General features: G+C 34.1%; 1 protein-coding gene across 2 annotated transcripts in view; it reads right to left on the reverse strand.

The window, feature by feature from the left end:
- Positions 1–676: 676 nt before the first annotated feature.
- LOC149772407 (catenin alpha-2-like) overlaps positions 677–23915 on the reverse strand; it is an 81604-nt gene continuing 58365 nt past the window's right edge. For both annotated transcript variants that reach the window (XM_089947878.1, XM_089947877.1), the window contains 6 exons: positions 22599–22827; positions 19261–19366; positions 15850–15984; positions 14891–14983; positions 8680–8700; positions 677–5601 (listed from right to left, as the gene is read on the reverse strand). In XM_089947878.1, coding sequence (XP_089804004.1) covers positions 5437–5601; positions 8680–8700; positions 14891–14983; positions 15850–15984; positions 19261–19366; positions 22599–22827 — 749 coding nt within the window. In that variant the 3' untranslated portion in view covers positions 677–5436. The remainder of the gene's footprint in view (positions 5602–8679; positions 8701–14890; positions 14984–15849; positions 15985–19260; positions 19367–22598; positions 22828–23915) is intronic.

Here is a 23915-nt window from a genome sequence, read left to right on the forward strand (position 1 = left end):
TGGCATGTGGCAGTCCATGAAACATCTTCTTTAGTTCATTCAGAAACAAATGTAATCAACCAAAACGTAAAGCGTCTGCTACATGAGTGCACATGATTTGTTTACAAAGTAGTTCCTAATACACTACTGGCCACACGTGTCCTGCACATGAGTGCAATGTGCAGGTGTGCAATATTGTAAAATACTGAACAATTCTGACAATGTAAACAGAAAAAAATGAGCATATAATAAGAACAAAAAATGTGCAAGATATGGGATATATAAACGGGTTGTCAAATTTAAGGTTTTAAATTGCTTTCTGTGTGGTTTGGGAAGAAGGAGATTATGAGATCTGTTCATTCAGCTATTTCAATATAAGCAAAGATTTTAGTGTGGTTGTAATTTTTGTGATGAAAATGGAAACTTGACCTGGTAAACAGCTCAAAATGGAGCCACAAGGTTTTGCAATGACAGCTAAGCCATCTGTAGCAGGCTTTAATGCCTTTAAATTTACATAGAGAGACAAGAGGATTTGCTTATGACTTTTAAACTGATGGATAGCAAATCTTATTCAAGGGATTTTATATCTTATGTGGTGATTTTAGGAATACAAAATATTCCAGTATTTGCAAGGCTGATTTTTGCTGCCTTTCAGGCAAGGATAAATTCAAATGTAAGAAAATGACAATGTTACCAATCTTTTTTGACAAAAATTTATTTTTCTAAAAATTTTAGTTATGTGTAAATCAATGAATAATCCTTTTCAAAGAAAAAGACACCAACATGCAACACTAACTGTAATGTATATGATTTGTTATAATGAAAAAAGGACAAATATAATTAATTTAAATTCACAACCAACATCACACCATGTATACACATACTGAAAAGCATCTGAGTACAATACACAAAACAGGTCTTGACAAGCACAAAAAAATTATGAAATATGTAATACAGATCAAATATTGAAAGCTATCTCTCTTACAAAATTTTATATCAGTTGCTCACTGATTCTAACTGTATTACAAAACAAACTTTACAATATTTGGTCTGATTCATTAACTATAAGTCTGTTGGAAGACCTGAGACACTAATTTGCTTATTTTCACAAAAACATTTTTCTCAAAAATAAAGGAAAAGAAAGGTATAATTAAAAAAACTCACAACCTTTCAATGATAAAGAATAGAATATTTTGCCTGTAGATCTCACATGAGCTTGTAATAATCAAAAAGTACTTGAGGCACAATTCTTAAGTGCTGTGTTTGTTGTAAATGAAAGAGAATCAGCACAAAATGCAAAATGTCTGTTACTGTATATGAATTATGGTATACAATTTTGTACCAATAAAACCATTACCAATTCTTCTTATGTAGTGATTAGGGTTTTTGTTTTCATTTTTTTCAACTGCTAAATATTGCAGGTATAGAAAAATTAAAAAAAGGAAAAGTATACAATCTTTGTTAAGAAGAAATGAAATGATTCCTTCAACAATGTGCTGCTGCACATCAAATATGAAATGTCTACTTGCATTAACACTTGCTGTCAATTTCCAACACAAAAGAGCAAAAGGCTTATCAATATGGGTAATAATGAAAATATTTTGAAGTCGATTCAGTTTCTGACAGATATGACATTTAATAAATTGACAAATATGCACTTACACTAGACAAATGTTTTGTAGAATGAGGCATCTCACCTGTCCACAATGTTATGAATATGCATTTAGACAAATGAGGGTACAACTTATGGTAAGCCTGTAATATCTGTATCAAAGCTACTGATGCATTAATATAAATCAACATAGAACTGATCAATACAGAAAACTGATATGTCACCATTCCAATGCCAGTTGTAATGTTTGTTCATGACATTCTAACTGTGATTGATAATGTCAAGACACCCATGTTTAGCCCATCTACAAAATATCTAAGTTAAATCTACTTCCAATACACATTATATACAGTGATGTCAGATCTGTTCTAGAAAAAAAAGCAATAAATATCTCCAACAACAAACCCTTAACTACTGCACTCTTTCTATAATCAAATAATGAAACAAATTCATACACATCAGTGTAAATATGTCATGACCAGTTTGATCACCGATATGATATATCCATGGAATTTCAAAAATATCATATTGAAGAAATGATGTAATTAATTTAAATTAAAAAAATTTTAATCTGTAAAGAGTGGATACAAATTTTAACAAAACATAGTAGAATAAGTAGAAATAAGTCAATCAAATCATCCATATTCATGAAATTTCAAAATAATGACATCTGGATAATTCTTTGAAATTAAAACTAAATTTGCACCTTTGCCAATCATGTTATCTATTGGTAATTAATGTTGATTTTCATATTTTTTAGCCAATACTGAACATGAAAGTTTGCAAATGTTTTGTAAACTATGATGGTTTGCGTACCAATTTTAATAAAAATAAACGACTTTACTAAACATTAATAATTTTGGTTATGACATTGAAAATGAAATTGGAATTTTGTTGTTTATATATCTTTTTGTATCCTTGAATGGAAATTATGCTGCAAAGTTATCAATTTGTTTCCTATAATGTTGTGACAGCTGTCAAAATGTTTTCCTTCTATCAGAAATGACAATTTAAACTGTTGAATTATCTCTATATTTTATATGATCTCTTTGAAAAATCGTCTGTCTGTTATATCAAACAGATGAGAATCTATTGATAGAACTTGGCCATTATCCAGCTTTCTAAATCTTCTAAGGTTTACCTGTTGTCATTTGTCTTTTTAAAAAACAGTTACATACATTTTTATAAACTGAAATTGCAAAATAGTTTTTACAACTATAAACAAGAGATGGAAAGGTTAAGTCCCTCAATACCAACACATTCTTAAGATACATATTTACAATAATGAAGAGTGTAGTACTTAATACTGATGCATATGTTCCTGATAACTCCCTATATCATGCATTACAGCTTGACAACCATAATTATTGTAATAACTTGCCATATAATGTATTACAGCTTGACAAACCATTTTACCAAGTAAAATGTTTCTTTGAGAATATTTATCCAATCATTACACCTTAACTACTATTACCTCACAAATCCAGCCTTCCCAGATCCTACTTTGAGCTAAAGGTAGCTATAAGTTGTCTGCCGACCTATTTGGCATTTGGTCAGAGTGATCTCCCCTTAGGTACATGACTTGGCAGCAAAGCTTAAGAATTTATCAGTTACTACTGGAGCAGAAGGCACACTCTCTATGGATGTAACTGCAGGGTGGCTGGGAGGGTGTATGTGTATTATGATTGGGTAAGTATTCTCACAGAAACATTTTACTAGGAAAATTAGGTTTCTTTTTTAAATACTTTACCCAATCAAAATACCTTAGCAGAATAGGTAAGAGCTGGAGGGAGGTACATTCCCTTACCCTGGAGATATCATCCCTGGTCCCCTAATGTATATGAGTCAGTTTCTGGGTAAACTGACTGGAGGGGACTCCATCTGTCAGAGCACACTTTCATAAAGGGAAAAAAATTCTCAACTCAAATCCAGTGGAAGTCGTGCAGCTGTGTCTTAAGACGGTGTCAATTGACCTGGAAGGGTGGCCTGTCAATTGACCAGGAAGGGTGAGCTGGGCTTATTTCTCTATATGTCGAGTGAATAACCCACTTAATCTGTTTTGATATATCCTCCTATCCTTTTATAGGAAGTAGAAACAGGTGTGATCTCCCTTGACATAAAGGATCTGTTCTATTAAAGTACCAATGTGTATCTGTTCATAATGGCATTACACATACATTAGGACTTTTTATAAGTGCTAGAGACTTGCACGGACATGAAATAATTACAGCTCAAACTTAAAGTTAAGTCACATAGGCTCCCTGTGCAAGTACCTAAATGTGTGGCGAAAACAAAAGTGTTCAAATATAGATGGAGTATACTTTCCTCAGAAGTGAAAAACTCCTCCAACTTGTAATGGTATATCGTCCAAGCAGATTCTGGCTTTTGCAAGGTCTTTCATGACAAGAGTGCTCCTTGGCATGAGCGAAAGTAATAAGTAATATATTCTTAGGCTTTGCCACCAAGTCTTATATCTAAGGGGAGATCACTCTGCCCTACCGCTACATAGGTCGGCAGACCACTTATAACTAAAATAGTATCTTGGAGGGCTGGATTTACACCCTAGTAGTAGTTCTCCCAAGGTATTATGATTGGGTAATGTTTTTAAATAAGAACCATAATTATTGTAATAACTCACATCATGTATTTCAGCTATACAATGATAATTATTGTAATAACTCTCCATATAATGTATTACAGCTTCACAATCATAATTACTGTAATAACTACCCATATCATGTATTACAGCTTTACAACCATCGTAATTGTGACAATTCCCCATATCATGCACTACTTAACAATCATAATTACTGTAGTAATTCACCATATTATGTATTACAACTGGACAACCATAATTACTGTAATAACTTGCCACATCATGTATTACAGCTTTACAACAATAATTACTGTAATAACTACCCATATAATGCATTTCAGCTTTACAACCATAATTACTGTCACAACTCCCCATATCATGCATTACTACTTAACAACCATAATTACTGTAATAATTCACCATATCATGTATTACAGCTTGACAACCATAATTACTGTAATAACTTCCCATATCATGTATTTCAGATTTACAAGCAATATTTTTAAAGTACAAGCAACAATAATTTTCCAAATTTGTAAAAAATACTTAAAAGCTGAAATCACTCATCAGCACAAAATATCAATGCAGTTTTAAATGATTTACAAGTACCACAAGAGTTTTGTAACATGTGATTATTAATACATTACAGATCTGTTATTCTTTATAAGAAAATAAGCATGGCATACAAAGTGTCACTGAACATTGAGTAATATCTAAATAATTGTTCCTACTGATACATGACGTGAAATATCAGCAAACATTTATTCCATTTCAAGTATATAAAAAAATCCTCTTGAAGTATTGATAACAGAAGACATTTGGAGATGACACATCATACTGGTTTCCCTCTTATGCAATAATTCCTACTAATAGTACTACATGGCCCAGCATTCTGAAGTTCCATACTAGATATTTACACACACACACACACACACACACCGCATTAGAAACATCACCCATTATTTCATATCCGGGGGAATAAAAATCATACATCTTCCAGCATAAAATTTTTGTTACCTTCTGACATGACATCTTTAAAGCTGAATTCAAACAAATTCATAAGTTTGGAAAGTTCCTCTGGTTTTAATTTTCAGACTCCTCTATGAAATCTCTTATTATTTGTTCCATGACGTAAGTAACTTCTCAGAACCGGACTAGTTAAATGTTGATAAAACTAAAACATGCAAAATTTCTCCACATGCATCATGAATATGAGAAAATGAGGTCCCTCAGAAATAATATATTTTGATTAGCAAAAACTATCTGGAGTAACTTCCTGGAATTCACTGAGTAACTTGACTGGTTCTATCTTCTTCTTTCCAGCTCCTTTTCGGATCTTTCCAAAATCTCGGGCATCTTCACGTCGGACCAGAGGTTTCTTTTCTGGAGCTTTCATCTTCCACAAGACAATAGTCTGAAATGAGCAAAAAATGTTTATATTTATCCATTGATTTAACTGACATATTTCTTTCATGAAACTGTATGTTTCACATGTAAATAAACACACCATTAAACACTGTGCAGAATCCAATTCTCTGTGAGTCTGAAATATAGTCACAGATGTGCAACTTAAGCCAGCTCCGATGCAGTGTTTCATTATACTTTAATTCTTATACCAGTAAATTTGTCTTGCCATTATTCAGGTATTACATACCTTTCCTCTATCCCACCCCACAGATAACACAGAAATAGTATGATGACACACCAGAGTCCCCTGCTTATGTAAATATTCATATCAAATCTACAGGTCTAGCTTGGTAAGAGTGCAATCTACGTATAACATCTCACAAACCATGAATATCTGATCTTACAAAAGATAAACGAATTTATCATACACAGTCATCAAAGATCCTGATGATCTAAACCCACGGACAAAGTTTTATAGAAACTGGATGAGAAATGTCTCAATGTCTATTGAGGTAACAAGTTTTGTTAATTGGTTGCAAGGTACCTCAATAATATTTATAGATCTCACTTATTATAGAACCTGTCTATAGCAATAATAATCTAAGCATATTTACTAAACTGGAGCAACATCTGATTGGAACTTCTCAAGAGTGGTGAAAAGCTTACCAATCCAACAAAGGATTACTTCAATAACGTGCACAGATCTTGCACATAATTAGATTCATGCAAAATCTTGATAATATGCGAATAATTAACATGTCTGATCACAGTCGGATCAGAAATGCAGCTGCAAGAGTGTTGACAAGCATAGCCAATTACATGCTAAGTCTACATTTTTAATATAAATCAATTTCACTCCTAATCATATTCAACCAAGCTCTTTATGACATAAATCTGTTATCAAGTTTGATCAAATTCCTATTAAAAATACATTCTTTATACAAGAGAACCAGAGGCCAAATTTTCAGGAATATCTCGCATACATGGCAGTTGATAATGACACTTTTCCAAAAAGATGGGAAGATGTCGTACTCAAACAACATAACTATTAGGGTGCATATCTTAAGTGCAGGACTAATTGATGGCAATTTTTTTAAAATGAAACTTGCGGGATTGTCAACGTGACTTTATTTCTCTTTTAGTGAGATGTTATACGTAGATTGCGCTCTTACATACTATTTTCCTTGTAAAGTAGTTACATCAACTAAAAATATTTCCAAATAAAATAAGACAGTGTCATCTATAATCAATGTCTGCACATTTTTGGTAAGTGATGTGTCAACTTTTTATAAAAGATATAACATTAACAGCATTAAAAGGTAGGGGAGAAAACTCAATGTATCTAAACAAAATCTAACAGGCACCAGCTGTCAATAGTCTTTTTTATCCAAGACTAGCATACATTTTACATTAATTTTTTTGTTGTTGTTGAGTTTCATAACTTCTGTTTTAAAAGAAGTTTTGGAGAAAAGGCAAAGTAAATCCCATGACTTTGAACGGACAGGAAGGTTGCAAGAAAACAACAATACACTGAGAAAAATCTTTGAATGGACAGGAAGGTTGCAAGAAAACAATACACTGTGAAAAATTTAATAAGAGTCTTTATCATGCTTATACTGCTGCATAATTTGACAGGAAACAAATATATTCTTCACTCCAACCTTTTATTTAAAGTCTATGTACACTCACTTAAAAGTCAAGTCAAACTGCAAGCAAAACAGACCCTGATCTGCTGTCACATCATAAGCTGGCTGATCAAGGTCTGTGTTTTTTTTTCTACTGATGACTCCTAACAAACTGTCTAAATATAAACACATATAAAGACAAAGTGCACACAATGTTGTCTTGGTCCAGCTTAAATTTCTATGGCGGATGCACTTTATCCACAAGGAAGTTACAGACTCATAACAAAATTAAGACTTGGATTTCAACAATTAAAAGAAGCAGTTAAGTTATTTTGAAGCTTGCACCATACCATCACTGATCAATACCAGTATTCAAAACAACTGGTGGTAAGTAACAATGATTTAACTGGTCATTGGATTATGTTCCAGACTGGCACAATCAAGAGCATTTTCTTAGGTAACAAATGTATAAAGACCAGTAATGACAATAAACATGAATGAGTTAAAGCATAACAGACTGAAAGCTGAGGATTCATCATTGGTAAACAATTGACCTACATGTAACCTGTTTTCTGTGAAACTTTCTGAGTCTGGAAATTGGAGCAAAACTTACAACTCATTGAGAAACAAAAGTAGGTGCCAGCTTAACTTGAAAAAACAAATCTGCTGAGGGTGGAAGTTGCTGAAATTGGTGGACTTCTTAAACTTGTGGCAGAAACATTTGAACATCATAACATCAAGTTAGTAAGGGTGACATATCAGTAAATGGGATTGCTGGTTAATTTTTTTTATGACACTTCTGGTAAGGCAATGTGGGCTAATTGCCTTTCTCGTGGAAAATGAAAGAAGCTGACCCTGGCTTGTCTGGGGAGTTATCTAACCTACAACCCATGGATTCCAATGCTCATTCAGTTGAGCTACAACTACTCCATCCAGTAGAAAAGAACAGAATTCTGTTTCTTCAAACAAGACATGGTACCTTGTCAGTTTTAATTAAGGTCAAATATGTAAAATAATAATGCTCATTTATTTTCCATAACCCTGTGAGAATATACAGAAGGCATGCTTGGTTTGGTGTTTTTAAAGCACTGTGACAAAAGTATGTTATTTAGTGCCAAAGCAATTGGAGTAAAGTGCCTTGCCCATGAACACACCATGGTAACAACCTGGGTTGATGCAATGGTAGGGATCCAAACTTGTACCTTCGGTCATGAGTCCAGTATGCCAAACACTAAGCCATTCTAGAGTGTATGTGAAATCGCAGGTGTACAAGTACAATTCTGAATTATGAATGCTGGTAAAAGTTTTTCTTCATCTTATTAATAATAAAAATTAATACAGATAATGCTAATACAATTTTCCCAATCTTTTTACATGCAGAACACATTATCTAACAAAAGTAGCCCCAAATGAGCAAGATTTCTAAAACTGAAAGAATATGGACAAATATTGATACATACCTTCTGTCCAGGTGTCTTGTACTAGAATAAAAAAGATAAATAAATAAAAATCAATGTGAGAGCAAAAGTAAAATTAAAATAAATTACTCATTTGATTTGCTTAACAAATTCCAGATCCCAAATCTACATGCTCCTATATAAATGTATATATAAAAAGCTATAAAGTTAACTCTGACGATTTTGTATCATATGGACCAAGACTATTCAGCTTTTTGTTATAATTGCAATGACTTTACACCTGGTGATTTAAGGGACAACAGTGCTCAAAGAAAATTTTATTTAAGCACAGACCCTGGGCTGGGTTCTTGAATAAACTCACAAGCCCTGACTGAAGTTCCACAAGCACAGACAGTTAACATCTGTCAACTCTCAAGCCGGGAGAAAAACTTCATGATTTTGGAAGTATTTCCATGTCTCATAATATCTCCCGATTTTTTGCAGAGAACTCCAGATAATTACATTATGTCTGTCAATTTGTATTTCTAGAAAAAACCCACCCCATACATAAATAGATATATCGTATGCAATCCACAGATGCCATATTCTATTTTATCACATGTGGATACTGCTGTGACAAAATAATTAATATCACACTACAAAGTTTTTTCTTCAGTAAATAGAATGTTAAGATTAAACATCATTCATGTAAATTTCAGATTTTTTAAACCCCTACAACAGTACTATAGTAAAAAAAAATTTCATCAGTTAGTTTCAACCCACTGAATGATCACTGTGAATTCTGTGTAATTTTCTCTGCAAACAAAATCACATCTCCGATTCTGCCAAAGAAACTCGGCCAGTAAACACCGGGCATTCCTCTAAGATATATGTAGACTTTAATTACCATGAGTAAATTAAAAGAAGGAATTAAACAAAATATACCATGCAGTATATGTGCCCCCCAAAGAACTAATTCAGAGTATATATTTTTATTTAGTAAACAGTGTTACATGCCTTAAGAGTTAAATCTAAGGTGGGATATAGAACGTGGGAAAAACAGTTGCCACATGTACGGTAACTTGTGACTGCAGATTTGAACTGTTAAAATGAAGTCCTAGGCATTGATTGTAATTTACAACAAAATAAGGCAATGTCTATTTGCCAATCAATTGCTGGTGCTTATATACACGCACTGTAGCACATGGTTTCTTTGGAGTATGCCTGAAGGGCAGTCCTTTTCACAAGATAAATGCACAGATAAGCATTAACTGTTAATTAGTCACGCTGGCCTTATGCTTTTGTACTTGAGTCTAACCTTTAGGTATTATGCAGTTTAGCCACAGCTGACCAAAATATGAAAATGGGGTCTTGTCCTGAGGGAAATAAGGCGTGTCACAGGGAGAAATGGTGCGTCTCATGGGCACTCGCAGATTGGGGTAAGGGGGTGGGGGCAATAGTTGTCTCCCCCATTTCACCTTCAAACGTGTTTTGGCCTACATCCATACAATTTCATGGCTGACCACTACCTGTCCAAACCCCCCAAGTTTCTGCATCCTTTGAGAATTTCACTTATTGGACCTGAAAGATCGGTAATACTTATTGAAACCAGCACTTAAAAAATGTCATGTAAAAACCTCCCCATTTTATGTCCCAATCTCACTATTTTATTCGTTATTCTCCCTACTTGGCTTTTGAAAAGTTGACAGGTATGCCGGACTCCAATTTCCACAAGCCCAAAATTTCCCCTTTTTAATATTGTCAAACAACATTGCAATAGGTACAATTTTTCAAATACAAATCTAATAAAAATCAATTACACTTGAACACTGATCCTATAACTGAAATGATCATGCTTTGCATTCTACATATGCAGTAAAATCTGACTTAAATTAACATTGCTGCTGTTCACAAACTTGTCAAATATATAATGCATAGCGGCTTAAACATTCTCATTCAAGGCAATAATATGTAATAACTTTTGTTCTTGTGCATGCATCTATCATCTCTTTGATTTATCTATAATGGGTTGTTCCACTTCTTGATCCTACCTATGCAAATTAGCACAATGGATTCACCCACTGCAACCTTCAATACATCTCACTAGCTATTGTCAGCCAGTTAATACAAAACTTTGATTGCATACCCGACTTCTTTTCCTTTAATTGCTTCTATTTAAACTTCCCAAGGGATAGTTTTATATTAGTTCTAATCATTACAGATTATCGTTTGTACATACTACATGTAACAGGCATAGACTGAAAGTTTTTTTAAAAACAGTTTTCTAAAATATTTTTTTTAAAGATTACTAAAAGTTGTTTTCTCAAAACACGACCTTGTCAGGGGGTTTGGGAGAAAAAAATCGTATTTGTAGCAAAGCTTCCATTTGATTAAAATCATATCTCAATTTCACGTAGGACAGAGGTAATCTGATTTAGATTTCCCCATGTTATGGCATGTATGTCAAAAACCTGAAAGTGCATTTACTCAATTCATCAGCACGATCAAAATTTCCTCAGGCAAACTATTTTTTTTCCCGACAAGCCCAATGGGCATCTCACTTGGACTACAGGACGGGCCCAAACTAAAATTAGAAGGACCCTGCACATTGGGCTATCAGATTTTTTGAGCATTTGATGATTTTGTATGGACAAATATTAAATACATTTTGTTATAATCACCATGACTTTACACCTGGTGATCTCCAAATTACATAACCTTTGCTTCTTTCTATGTCAAAATACTGTAAGACCAAAAAAGAAATTCCACAGAAATAACACAACCATAAAAAGATATCTACATCTCATACACCTACTTCTTGTTATTTTGCAAACAAAACTTTATATCAATACGTTTATGCATTTTCATTCCCTTTGAAAAAAATGTATACAATTTATGGGGTGGGAGAAAGTCTGATAGACATAGATATCAAACATATACATGCACATGACATAGCACCCATTTTTTTCTTTAGAAAAAACTGTTCTAATCTCTTTCTCAAGCATAATGTAGCAATGTGTCAAAAGTAGGTATGGTAATATAATTTGAAATAGTGTGGTACTCCTCAGGAAACATGCATAATATAGCAATGTGTCAAAAGCAGACATGGTAATGTAATTTGAAATAGTGTGGTACTCCTCAGGAAACATGCATAATATAGCAATGTGTCAGAAGTAGGTATGGTAATATAATTTGAAATAGTGTGGTACTCCTCAGGAAACATGCATAATGTAGCAATGTGTCAAAAGCAGACATGGTAATGTAATTTGATATAGTGTGGTACTCCTCAGGAAACATGCATAATGTAGCAATTCTATTGATATACTTTTGATATCATGAAGTATTCCTCAGAATGCATGCACACATCAGGTATCACGACTTTACAAGCTGGTGACCTGACCTAAACATGAAAAGTTGACAATTAAAACATGTGACCTATCACTCTCTCATATTCATCAAGGTATATACACAGATTTACTTTAATGAATGTACCAACAGTGGTTTCCAAAATCTGACCCAAATGGAAACAGCATACATGAACCAAAATTAGGTATATAATTTTCGTGATGTAGTACTCCCTAACGTGTGTATGTCTTAAGTTTCAAGGCCATACAAACTGACCTAAGCATAAGTGTACATCATCACTGAAAAAGTATCTGTGATTTTGACTTGAACATAAAAAGGTGTAAATTTGTTAATGACAACTGCAACGGCTGTTACTGACTACAATACTGGGGAACAGCACAGTCCCCTGCACTTAGTATGACAAAATAGAAATCCTGCAGAATTCACCATTTTAGAAATTTACTCCTGACCAATGGGTCATTTTCTTTCTCTAAATAGAGGGCCCAGACCAAATTATCAATTACAAAGCTCCATATAAAAATTAAGTAAACTAGTTATTTTACTTTAGAACTAATGGTGTTTTAAAAATTTGACTGGACATTTTGTTCAAACCGAAACACAATCTTATGATACTGGACAGGTTCATAATTATGAAAGAATTAATCATGTTTTTACAATGCATAAAAAACTTGGTGAATGAAAGAAATTCAAGGTGTGTTTGATCGGCTCTTTTAATTGAGTGATCTCAGTATAATCATATATAATCATTGTGCACAGAACATCTGGAACATTTCCTAATAGCATAGATTATACTGACTGAATGCACCATCAGAACATTTGGACTGCAGTTAAGGCAGGTGCAGATCCCTTTTGAAATGATTAAACAAAAAACCACTTCTTTGTTAATCCCACTGTTAAATTAGTGACGTAAAAAAACTTTTAAACAATGAGATTGATCTAAAACTTTAACAACGAAGTTAATCATGGGTGTGGACAGATGTGTCAATGGATGGATGTACAGATGAGATTATTCCAACTTCTACACCGAGATTAATCAAAGTCATAGCCATAGATATTGACGTACAAACAAGATTAATCATGGATGATGACAGCTATTTCAATGGACGGATATATATAAATACAAGATTAATCGAAAACACTGAGGCCAATCAATGGTGTGGACAGATTATCAATTGATGGATGTACTGATGCGGTTAATTATGTATGGTCAGATGTACTGATGGATGGATGGATGTACAGATGAGGTTAATCTTGTATGTGGATAGATTTATTGACTTATGGATGTACAGATAAGGTTAATCTAAACCATTGAGATTAATCAAGAGTGTGTACAGATTTATCAACGGCTTGATATACTGATGAGGTTAATCAAGAATGTGTAGATTCATCAATAAATGGATGCACAGATGAGGTTTCTCATGGGTGTGGAAAGATGTATCAGTGGATGGATATACACATGAGGTTATTCAAGAGTGTGTACAGATTTATCAATGACTTGATCTACTGATGAGGTTAATCAAGAATGTGTAGATTCATCAATAAATGGATGCACAGATGAGGTTTCTCATGGGTGTGGAAAGATGATCAGTGGATGGATATACACATGAGGTTATTCAAGGGTGTAGACAGATGTATCAATGGATGGATGTATCGATGTTATGTGATGTTTTTACCAAGACAGGCTTGACAAACATTTTGGTATGCAATTAGTCAATATATGCACTTAAAATACATAGATATGCAGTTTATCTAGAGTTCTGAAATGATCCTAGAAAGTTCCCACACAACACGTGTGCACAAAATCAGGATAAAATATTTAAGGTATCACATTTTTCCCTTGCATTAGGAAAAGGGTTGGTGATAGAAAATATAAAAAAGCAGTGACTATAAAAACCAAAGTACTGAAAATGCTTATGGCATAGAGCTGGAAGTCATAAGAAACTAAATAAAATCAAATGGCATAATGTCCAGAAATACTGCCAATTTATGGTCATTTTTACGAACGTTTTTTTCTCTCTAAATTTGTGTGTGTGTGTGTGTGATTTGGATTTTTAATGTAGCTTTAAAACAAATTCAGTCATATCACTAAGAGTCTGCAGTGTGGAGGTTATTGTGATGTCTAGCACAGGGGCATCATGCCAAAGACATGTAGCATCATGTCCCACCCAGTCACCTTATCCTGACACCATGCTGACCAGTTCTAACACTAAACTCTTAATGCTGAGCACACAGCAAGACATCTGTTGGTACCATTTTTAAAAGTCTATGCTATGACTTGGCTGGGGCTCAGACCCAGGACCTCCCGCATCCAAGGTGGAAACTTTATCCACTAGGCCATCGGAGCAGTCTTCTTTAGACATAATACTTTCTATTAATATTAGAAGTTTTATTGAGGAAATAGTGATTGTAGTGTTTTCCTTCACAAAGCATTTCCTACTATTGTTTCAAGTACTATCATCAGTGGAACGCTGTCCAATGGAAATAAGTGATATCAGGTCTATCATTTCGCTGAATCTGAATTGCCTCCCCTGACATAAAAAAAGGATCTAAAGACAGCCAGTTGCAGAATTTTGTTAAAAAATTTTGAAAGCTTATTTGGTCTGCTTTGGTTAGTTTTAATGGTACTTTTAACACATTACTGGCTTTATCATGGAAACAAAGTGCCTTTCCCAAGTAAATACAGAGGCAGCTGACACAGGCTGGCATGCACAATTATCGAACCTGTGATCCTTGGATAACATGTCAAACACTCGACAACTTAGCTACCATGGCTCTGTAATTTCATTAATAAGGTTGTTACTATTATTGGTCATATAAACTGTATTTGATAAAAGAAAATGGACACACAACCACAGCAATGGAGAGACTGAAACCTCAACAAGCCAAAAATCTTGTGGTATGAACTAACCTTAGTAGAGGCCACATAGCAAGCCTTTACTGTCAGAACTACAGAATTCATCAAATTCTTGGCAGATTGGATCAAGGATGTGGCACTATCAAGCTGTAAATACAGTATAATCACATTAATGTATAACTCCTTTTGACAATAAACAAACGTTCCATACAAAGGAATGTCTCACCTCCATCCTTGAAATTATGTATCTCCTGCACATGATCTGCAAAAACTTTAACACAAATCTTTATTGTTAAAGCCACCTTGGCAGAAATATTACACCTATGCAGGTGAGACAAAAATGAAACAAACACAACACGTAAGAAGTGACAGACATCAATTTGAACTCTGTTGCCTTGCTGAATGCAAGAAATTTATGCTTCTAAAGGATTTTTAATTCACAATATTTTCTTGCAGTCATTTTTAAACTTAATTAGCATATAGAATTACAGAATTTGTTAACAGTAGTCTTTTACTTTGTAAAAATTTTTGCTACTAAATAATATAAAGTTAATGTATGACTGAAAGCAACATGAAATTAGAACATCATAAAAACTTAATATTACAAAAGTGTAAAATTTGACAAGGTTAAAATAACCTGCCATACAGAACTAACACTACAAGAACAATAGAATTTAACCCAGATATAATGTCAATATAACCCATCATATGGTATTATAGTTCCAAGAACTACAGATTTACCCCAGTTATTATGTCAAAATAACCTGACATACAGTATTAAAGTTCCAATAAGTACAGACTTAACCCAGATATGTCAAAATAACCTGCCATAAAGTAATACAATTCCAAGAACTACAGATTTATGCCAGACAATATGTCAAAAGACCCCCCCCCCAGAATTAACATTCCAAGAACTACAGACTTTCCACAAATACAATGTCAAGAATTATAGTACTAGAGTTCTAAGAACTAAAAACTGATGCTTGATAAAATGTCAAGAATTACAAACTCACCCCAGATACAATCAGTTCTCCACTGACACTCTGTACATCAGCTTTGACCTTACTAGTGATATTCAGTTGGTGCGTGTACAGTTTGATACGCTGCAGGTATGCCAACAAATCCTTCTTGGAGGCGGAGTCAGGACACTGAACAACAAATTATAACAACACATTCAATTTCAGTAAATGGCATCATGATTATTACTGCCAAAAAAAGTTGAGGAGAATCACTCAGTATATTCCAAAATATATCTACAAAAAAGTAAAAACTTCTTAACTTGGTGATAATTCAGTTCCAACTGCAAACTATGCCGACCCAGATGTGCTATCACATAATGCACTGGCAGATCTGAGTCTGTGCAGGCTGTTAGGAATAATCAGTAAAACAAACAACAAAGACCCTGATCTGCAGGTGCATTATGCTACAGTAGATCAGGACCTTTGCAGTTCAACTAGACTTATAAGCAGGTACATATGGTAGTTTATTAAAATCGCATCAATTTATCAAATACTTCCTTATACAATACCAAGAAATGAAAAACAAATACAGGAATGACTAGTAAGATATACTTAACTGTAAATGGGCAGTGTGCAATATGGGCTGCATTGATACTGACCATCACTTCATATAAGGTATACTTAAGTCTATTCTAGAACTGAATACCGTGGGAGGTAATTAACAGCCAACTGCATGCCCATCCTGTGTTTAATTGGTCTTTATGGCGACACATGTAGGGCATGGTTGACCTGGAAGTTTGGTAAAAGTATGTGGTCTTGAATGAAACTTGCTTGGCAGAACGAGTTTTCTTAACTGTGACCTTAAACCTTTAGACCCCAGAATGTATAGGTTTGTTTATTACCTTAAGTGCATGCCCTCTGCAGAGTTTGGTCAAAGAACTTTCCATAGAATAAAAGTTATTTAGCAAAACCCATTTCTCTTTATGCCACAATGACCATGACTTTTGATACTTATACAAATATCCATAAAATCTGAAGTTGTTAGCAAAAACTATTTTTCTTCTTTTGGTTACAGTAGCCTTGACCTTGGACCCAAAGCTTTCTTGACATCTTTCTCAATAATAAAAACTGAAAGCCACAAGATTAGTACACTGTGCTCTTTCCTATCATCCACAAACTTTGGTCAAGGTACATGGTCATAAACTGGAATTTTTGTGCAGAAGCCATTTTCTTTCTGCGAGTGACCTTGACCACTGGACCCCACATTTTTTAAAGGACTCCTTGCTATCTCAAGTACAAGCCATCTACAAAGAATGGCCCAGGTCTGTGATATAGAATCAATGTTTTTGTGTGGGAAACAGCTTTCTTCTTTAAGTGTAGAAACTATTTCTCTGCTTTCAGTCAAATACGTTCACCTTTGACCTTTTTATTAAACAATTAATATACTTTTTTCTTACCACAAAGGCTAGCCATTCACAAAGTTTGATCCAGTTCTGTAATGTTAAACTTACGCTATTTTGCAGAAGAAAATTCATCTTTCAATCACAATAACCTTTGACCTTTAAAGCCCCAAATCAGTAGGCTTCTTCCTTACTCTCAACGCAAGCCATTCACAATGTTTTTGACCCAGAAATGTGATGCAGAACCAATGTCATAAATAGGAACCCTTTTCTTCTTTCAGTCACAGTAACCTCGACCTTTGGTCCAGAAACTAATAGGCTTCTTCTTTACCCAGTCCTGCCAACCCTAACAAGGCTTTCTTAGTAAGGCAGTCAATAGTTTTCCACCAATTTTCGCTAGGTGTAATAAGATACCATGTACAACTAGAATTGATCAAGAAAACATGTATTTGAATAGATCACAAGTGCATCTGATGCTGTGAAGGCATCATTATATTCAAGCAAAGAGTTTGTCAAGCAAAGAGTTTGTCAAGTACACATGGACCATAAAAGACTACAATTCAGAAACTGCAGTTCCAAGCCTATTGGAGGTCAATGACTTGCTCAAGCTCTCAACTTGAATAAACGTTTTACATTTCATGTGGCAGCGACAATCATCTCTCCCGCCATAAGCAGTTCTTAAATCGACAAGACGATGAATACATGTAACTGTTGCCTTTTCTGCCTTTCTTCCCAAAAGAATCTGTGTTGATTGGTTGAAGTGTTTAATTGGCAAATTGTGCCTATCACCATCAAATTATTTTCATTTCCGGGAAAACATTTCCAGATAATGTTATAAGCAAAAGCTTGATCATGCAGGCTTTAAATTAAAAACATTTGCAGTTTAAACATCTGAAGAACTCCTGTAAAGTACTCCTGTAAAGTTAGTATAAAACTGAGTTATAGATTTTGATGGCTTGGATTCCATGGCTTGGATATAAAAAAATTCACAGGAGACATTTTTCATACCAGAGTGAAATCATCAAATGGCTTAATGACAAAGACCAACTTGTTTAAAATAGCCACATTTTATGATGACTGTTCTAACCAACATTGAGTACTATGATTGCAAATATGCTTAGAACATCTTTTCATAGAATGTATTATTATAATCCATCAACAAAAAGAAACTACAAAATATTGTGCTGACCCTTAAGGCAGGAAAAATTCAATGACAACATTCGATTCGATGCTTAAAATGGAAATGTTTTATGTAATTTGTATGCATTAAAACAATTCTTTATCCATCTTTCATAAATTTATTTGCATAAATGCAAATATGGTGCCTGTCAAGACTCTGCTGTTTGAATGTCACAGAAGTAAAGTTCCATTCACTACTTTTTAGCTGAAGGCACATTCCAGATAAATACAGTAATCTTGTATAACCACTGGAAAAAGAGATTAAACTGGCATGTATAAGAATTCAAGGGGGTGGGTGGGTTTATACAACTGATAAAATAAAAATATAGAATATTTTCAATACTTGACATTACCATTATAAATATTATATTTCTGTAAAGCTTGATCTTAAATATGTAAAATGAAGATAAATCTTTCCAGTAAAATCATAATTTTCAAATTATGTAAATAAACCAACACATTTTCAATAATTTCTTCCAAAGGAACAATGCAAAATGTTTACCAATTTATTAAATCAAAGATTTTTTACATGAACGTAACAGTAATGATGAACAAAAAAAGTTCTGAAACATACAAATGTGGAAGGCACATAATCTTGTAGATGGAAGAAAGTAGTGTCACTGGTAATATGGGATGAAACAATTTCCTATCTAAGTAATATTAACATATGTTTTGCTAGTAAGTTTGCATGAAGTCAAATTTTAAAACTTTTTATAACTATGTGACATCTGCAGTGTGAAATGCAAGTTGCTCTTAACAGTTAGATTTCCTGAATGGGTTAGGTGTGTGGTGGTACAGTACATCTTTTGCTTATTTTTAACAATGCCACACTGGTAGTTTAAATAATTTCAGTATCTACTTTAAAGTTGACTGTACAAAAAAATACCTGGTCTGCGATCTTCATTGCGAGACTATCCAGCTGAGTTCCTGCCTCTGAGATTCTCTTGGCAGCTGCAATCACATCCATTGTACTCTTCAGTGGTCCTCTACCTCTGTGGAAATATAGTTCTTGCAATATGCATATACTGAATACTTTTACTGTTGTTGTTTTTATACAGAAATCATGAGGTCATGCTTTAAGTAATGACAAGAGTCTATCAAAGGGATTGATGCCCTACTAGACAAAAAGAATTAATAGGAATTTAGGGTAAGATTATTACTTTATATTAACAGCTGACTCTTGAAATCATCTCTGGCATTGTTTAGCAATTACAAGATTTTTAAACTAGCTACTGTGGTGGACATACTTAATGTCCAACTGTTATTATTTTCATTTAGGACCAACAAGATATCATAAGAAGTCTTCTAAGTAGAAATTCCATGTTAATATATATGACTTTCAAGTTTGGTAGAATAATGATAAACATATTGTTCAAGATGACTTGCATGGTTGCCACGTTAGAATGGCTCCATTTCCATTTAGGTCCAATTAGACATTGTAATACATCTTTCAGTGGAAGCACAATATCAATATCAACAGACATCTAAGAGAAGGACCAATAACAAGAGTTTTAAAATGGCCACTTTTCCCCATTTTGTACATCAGATTAGCACCATTTCATCTGCACCCAATTATACTTTATAACAAGTATTTCAGTTAAAACCCCATGTTGATATGACCATACAATCAGGAGAGGCAGTGAAACAATTTTTCATATGGTTTGCTGTGATGGCCATATTGGATGCACAAGTAGCACTGTTTTCATTTAGGACAAACATAATAAGTCTACTGGTGAAAACCCCATGGCAATAAGTCTACTGGTGAAAACCCTATGGCAGTCTACTGGTGAAAACCCCATGGCAATAAGTCTAATGGTGAAAACCCCGTGGCATTAAGTCTACTGGTGAAAACCCCATGGCAATAAGTCTACTGGTGAAAACCCCATGGCAATATTACTTTTCATTAGTAGCAGCAATAACAAGATACTGAAGATGGCTGCACTGGCAGCCATATTGGACATCAGATCATCACCTTTTCATTTAGAACCAAATAAAAATAATAAGCCGACAGTTAGTGAAATCCTCATGTTGACACAACAATCCATTCAGGATTAGTAGTAAAAACAAAAATTATCAAGAAGGCTGATGTGGTGGCCAAACAAGCCATCTGATTGGCATCGTTTTCATTTAGGACCTACTAAACATCATAGCAAGTCTTTCACCTCACTTTGATATGACCCTCCATTCAGGATGAGTACCATTAACAAGATTTTCAAGATGGCCACTACATGATGGCCATATTGGCTGTCAGCTACATAAAATTTTCATTTAAAATGAACTGGATTTTATACAAAGTCTTTTGGTGCAAAACCCAACATCAATATGACTTTCTGTTCAGGAGGAGCTGCAATAAAAGGATTTTCAAGATCGCTGCCAAAGTGGCCATATTGTATGTCAGATTGGCACTATTTTTATTACCAACTAGACATCATAAGAAATGTTTCAGTGAAAATCCGATGTTGATATGACCATCCATATAGAAGTAGTGATAAGATTTTCAAGATGGCTTTGTGGAGACCATGAAATATGTCAGATCAGCACCATATTCATTTAGCCCAAACCTGACAGCATGTCTTTCAGTGAAAACCTCAGGTTCATGTGACCATTCATTCAGTGAAAACCTCATGTTGATATGACCATTCATTTAGTGAAAACCTCTGGTTGATATGACCATTCATTAAGTGAAAATCTCAGGTTGATATGACCATTCATTCAGTGAAAATCTCAGGTTGATATGACCATTCATTCAGTGAAAACCTCAGGTTGATATGACCATCATTTCAGTGAAAACCTCTGGTTGATATGACCATTCATTCAGTGAAAACCTCAGGTTGATATGACCATCCATTCAGTGAAAACCTCTGGTTGATATGACCATTCATTCATTCAGGAGTAGCAATAACATGATTTTGAAGACAGTCACTGTTTTAACAAACTTGTGCTAATGGATGGATAAATAAAGAGCATCCCATAAGTTCTTTTTGTTTTTTACTAGTTGTTGTTGTGGGGTTTAATGCCATTTTTCTGCACATGATAGGCTATGCATGGCAGCCAGTATTAATGGTGGAGGAAGAACCCAGGAAAACCCCGGGAAGAACCACCGACCCACGAGAAGCTACTGGCAAGCTTTCTCACATACCCACATTGGCCGAATCCTTCTTTTAATAGTAGAGCTAAAACTACATGATGCATCTATTCCCCAGATAGCTCTTGGATCTGAAAGGAACTCAAACACAGATCAAAAATAACCAATCCGAAAGTTCTTAAATAGAAATCATTCTGAATATCTATTACTATGAATTCATTATTTGTTGTCAGATACCAGTTTTTGTGGATTTCAAGTTTGCCATCAACTAGGAACTTTTCGACAGAATGAGTAGGGATTATTCTGCCAGAACAATAGGAACCCATTTGCAGTCCACAAAATCAACTACTGATGAAAATGTAATTTTTTTTCACAAAACAAAATAAGTAAAAAAAATGATGCACATGAAAATAAATGAATTTTTCAGATATACTAATTTGTCCACATGCACACACAAACATACACATACACAACATTTCTAAATTCTCAAATGCTGAGGTCAAATCTTTCCCTAAATATTGAATACAGCCACAAAGTCAGAGTCACAAATAGTTTCCAATATGTTTTTAAGAACGGAATTAAGCTTTTTTTCTCATACAAATATTTGGTAATATGCCAGTACTTTGTGTAGATTTTATTTTAGTAACATTGTAATTTTAGCTGCTTCAACATTATTTCATTTTATCTCCTGGAATTTTATTCTTTGCAAACTGCATATGAACGTATCATGCAAGTGACAGAAGCCAGTCGTGCATGTTGAATTATCTCCCCTGACTTAATTTTCCATACCAATGGGAAAAAAATAAAACATCAGGAAAAACAGAATTAGTTTAAAATATGTATCTATTATAGTAATGTATCAGCATAATTATGAATAAATAACTGATTTTTGATGACAGACACATTTATGCTACATAAAGCAATAACTTAAAGGTGATCCGCATGGAGTAATTTGTAAACAACTATAATCAAAGTGCAAGCTGGTCTAGGAATTGGTGGCTAAAGGAAAAGTGATTATTATATACTTGGTTGCCCAAAACTAAAATCTGGTTTTTCTTTTCTCAGGTAATAAATTTTTCGGCCCAAATTCTTCTGCCTTAAATGTTTAAAAAAATTCAGCAAAAGTACAGCATTATTACCTCGTGAAGTCTGTCATCTCCATCATGATCATGCACATCTGTTTTGCCATTACAATAACATCGTTTCCACTGTCATCCCATTTGGCAACTTCACGCTCCAGTTTGGCCTTCTCCATACGGAATTGCTCTACTTGATGCTGAATCTTCTCACGCTCCTCCTCTGGAAGTTCTCGCATTCTGGCACGGTCGCTCTTACCATGAATATCATCCTGGTCTGTTATGTGACTTGCTGTTTGGAGTAAAGACCATCTGATAATTACTTTTTTTTACACTTAAGTTATAAAATACAATTTAGGTCATATTACACTAGTCTGAAATGACACACAGATACTTAAGTCATCAAGACAATGAGGTATCAATTTTCATTAGTTAACAAATAGGGTACATTTGAGTTTTTACGGATTTTTCAGAAGGGTAATTCAACCATACCCATCACAACTTCGATGGCTGCCGTAATTTGAATAGCAACAGGATATTCTTTAACTGGACAATGAATTTTCATTTTGGGTAATATTTTCGTTTGGGTAATATTTTCATTTTGGGTAAGGGTAATATTTTCATTTTGGGGGTAATATTTTCATTTGGGTAATATTTTCATTTTGGGTAATATTTGGGTAATATTTTCATTTTGGGTAATATTGTCATTTTGGGTAATATTTTCATTTTGAGTAATATTTTCATTTGGGTAATATTTGGGTAATATTTTCATTTTGGGTAATATTTTCTGGGTAATATTTTCATTTTGGGTAATATTTTCATATGGTGGCTATGGAAGGATGAACAAAGTTTGCTCCTGAACTATATATCTGTATGAATGTAAAGCAGAATAGAAACTACTAATTTTTCAGCGAACTTAACCATGGCTGCATTTAATAAGGCAAGCCTTAGGAAGTATTAGGTCAGAGTTAGGCTAACAATCCTACTGTCCATCTTCCAATGGCTAGCGCTTGAGACAAAGCAAATGGGTGAAAGATGGGCTGCTTGTTGTGATCAATGCAAATTTTGTTTCACTCACAAAAGAGCCAGCAAAATGAAATACATTAACAGAGGCTTGGAGAATCCAGATATGCTGGTAATGTGCCTAAACTACTATCTTGGTAATGTACCCAAACGACTACCATGGTAATGTACCTAAATTACTGTCTTGGTAATGTACCTAACTAACAGCTTTGGTAATGTACTGAAATGACTACCTTGGTAATAAACCTAAATTACTGTCTTGGCAATGTACCCAAATGACTACCTTGGTAATAAACCTAAATTACTGTCTTGGTAATGTACCCAAATGACTACCTTGGTAATAAACCTAAATTACTG

Source organism: Sinohyriopsis cumingii, unplaced genomic scaffold, assembly GCF_028554795.1.
Source record: "Sinohyriopsis cumingii isolate HCF-2022 unplaced genomic scaffold, ASM2855479v2 utg001510l, whole genome shotgun sequence".
NCBI classification, from domain to species: domain Eukaryota; kingdom Metazoa; phylum Mollusca; class Bivalvia; order Unionida; family Unionidae; genus Sinohyriopsis; species Sinohyriopsis cumingii.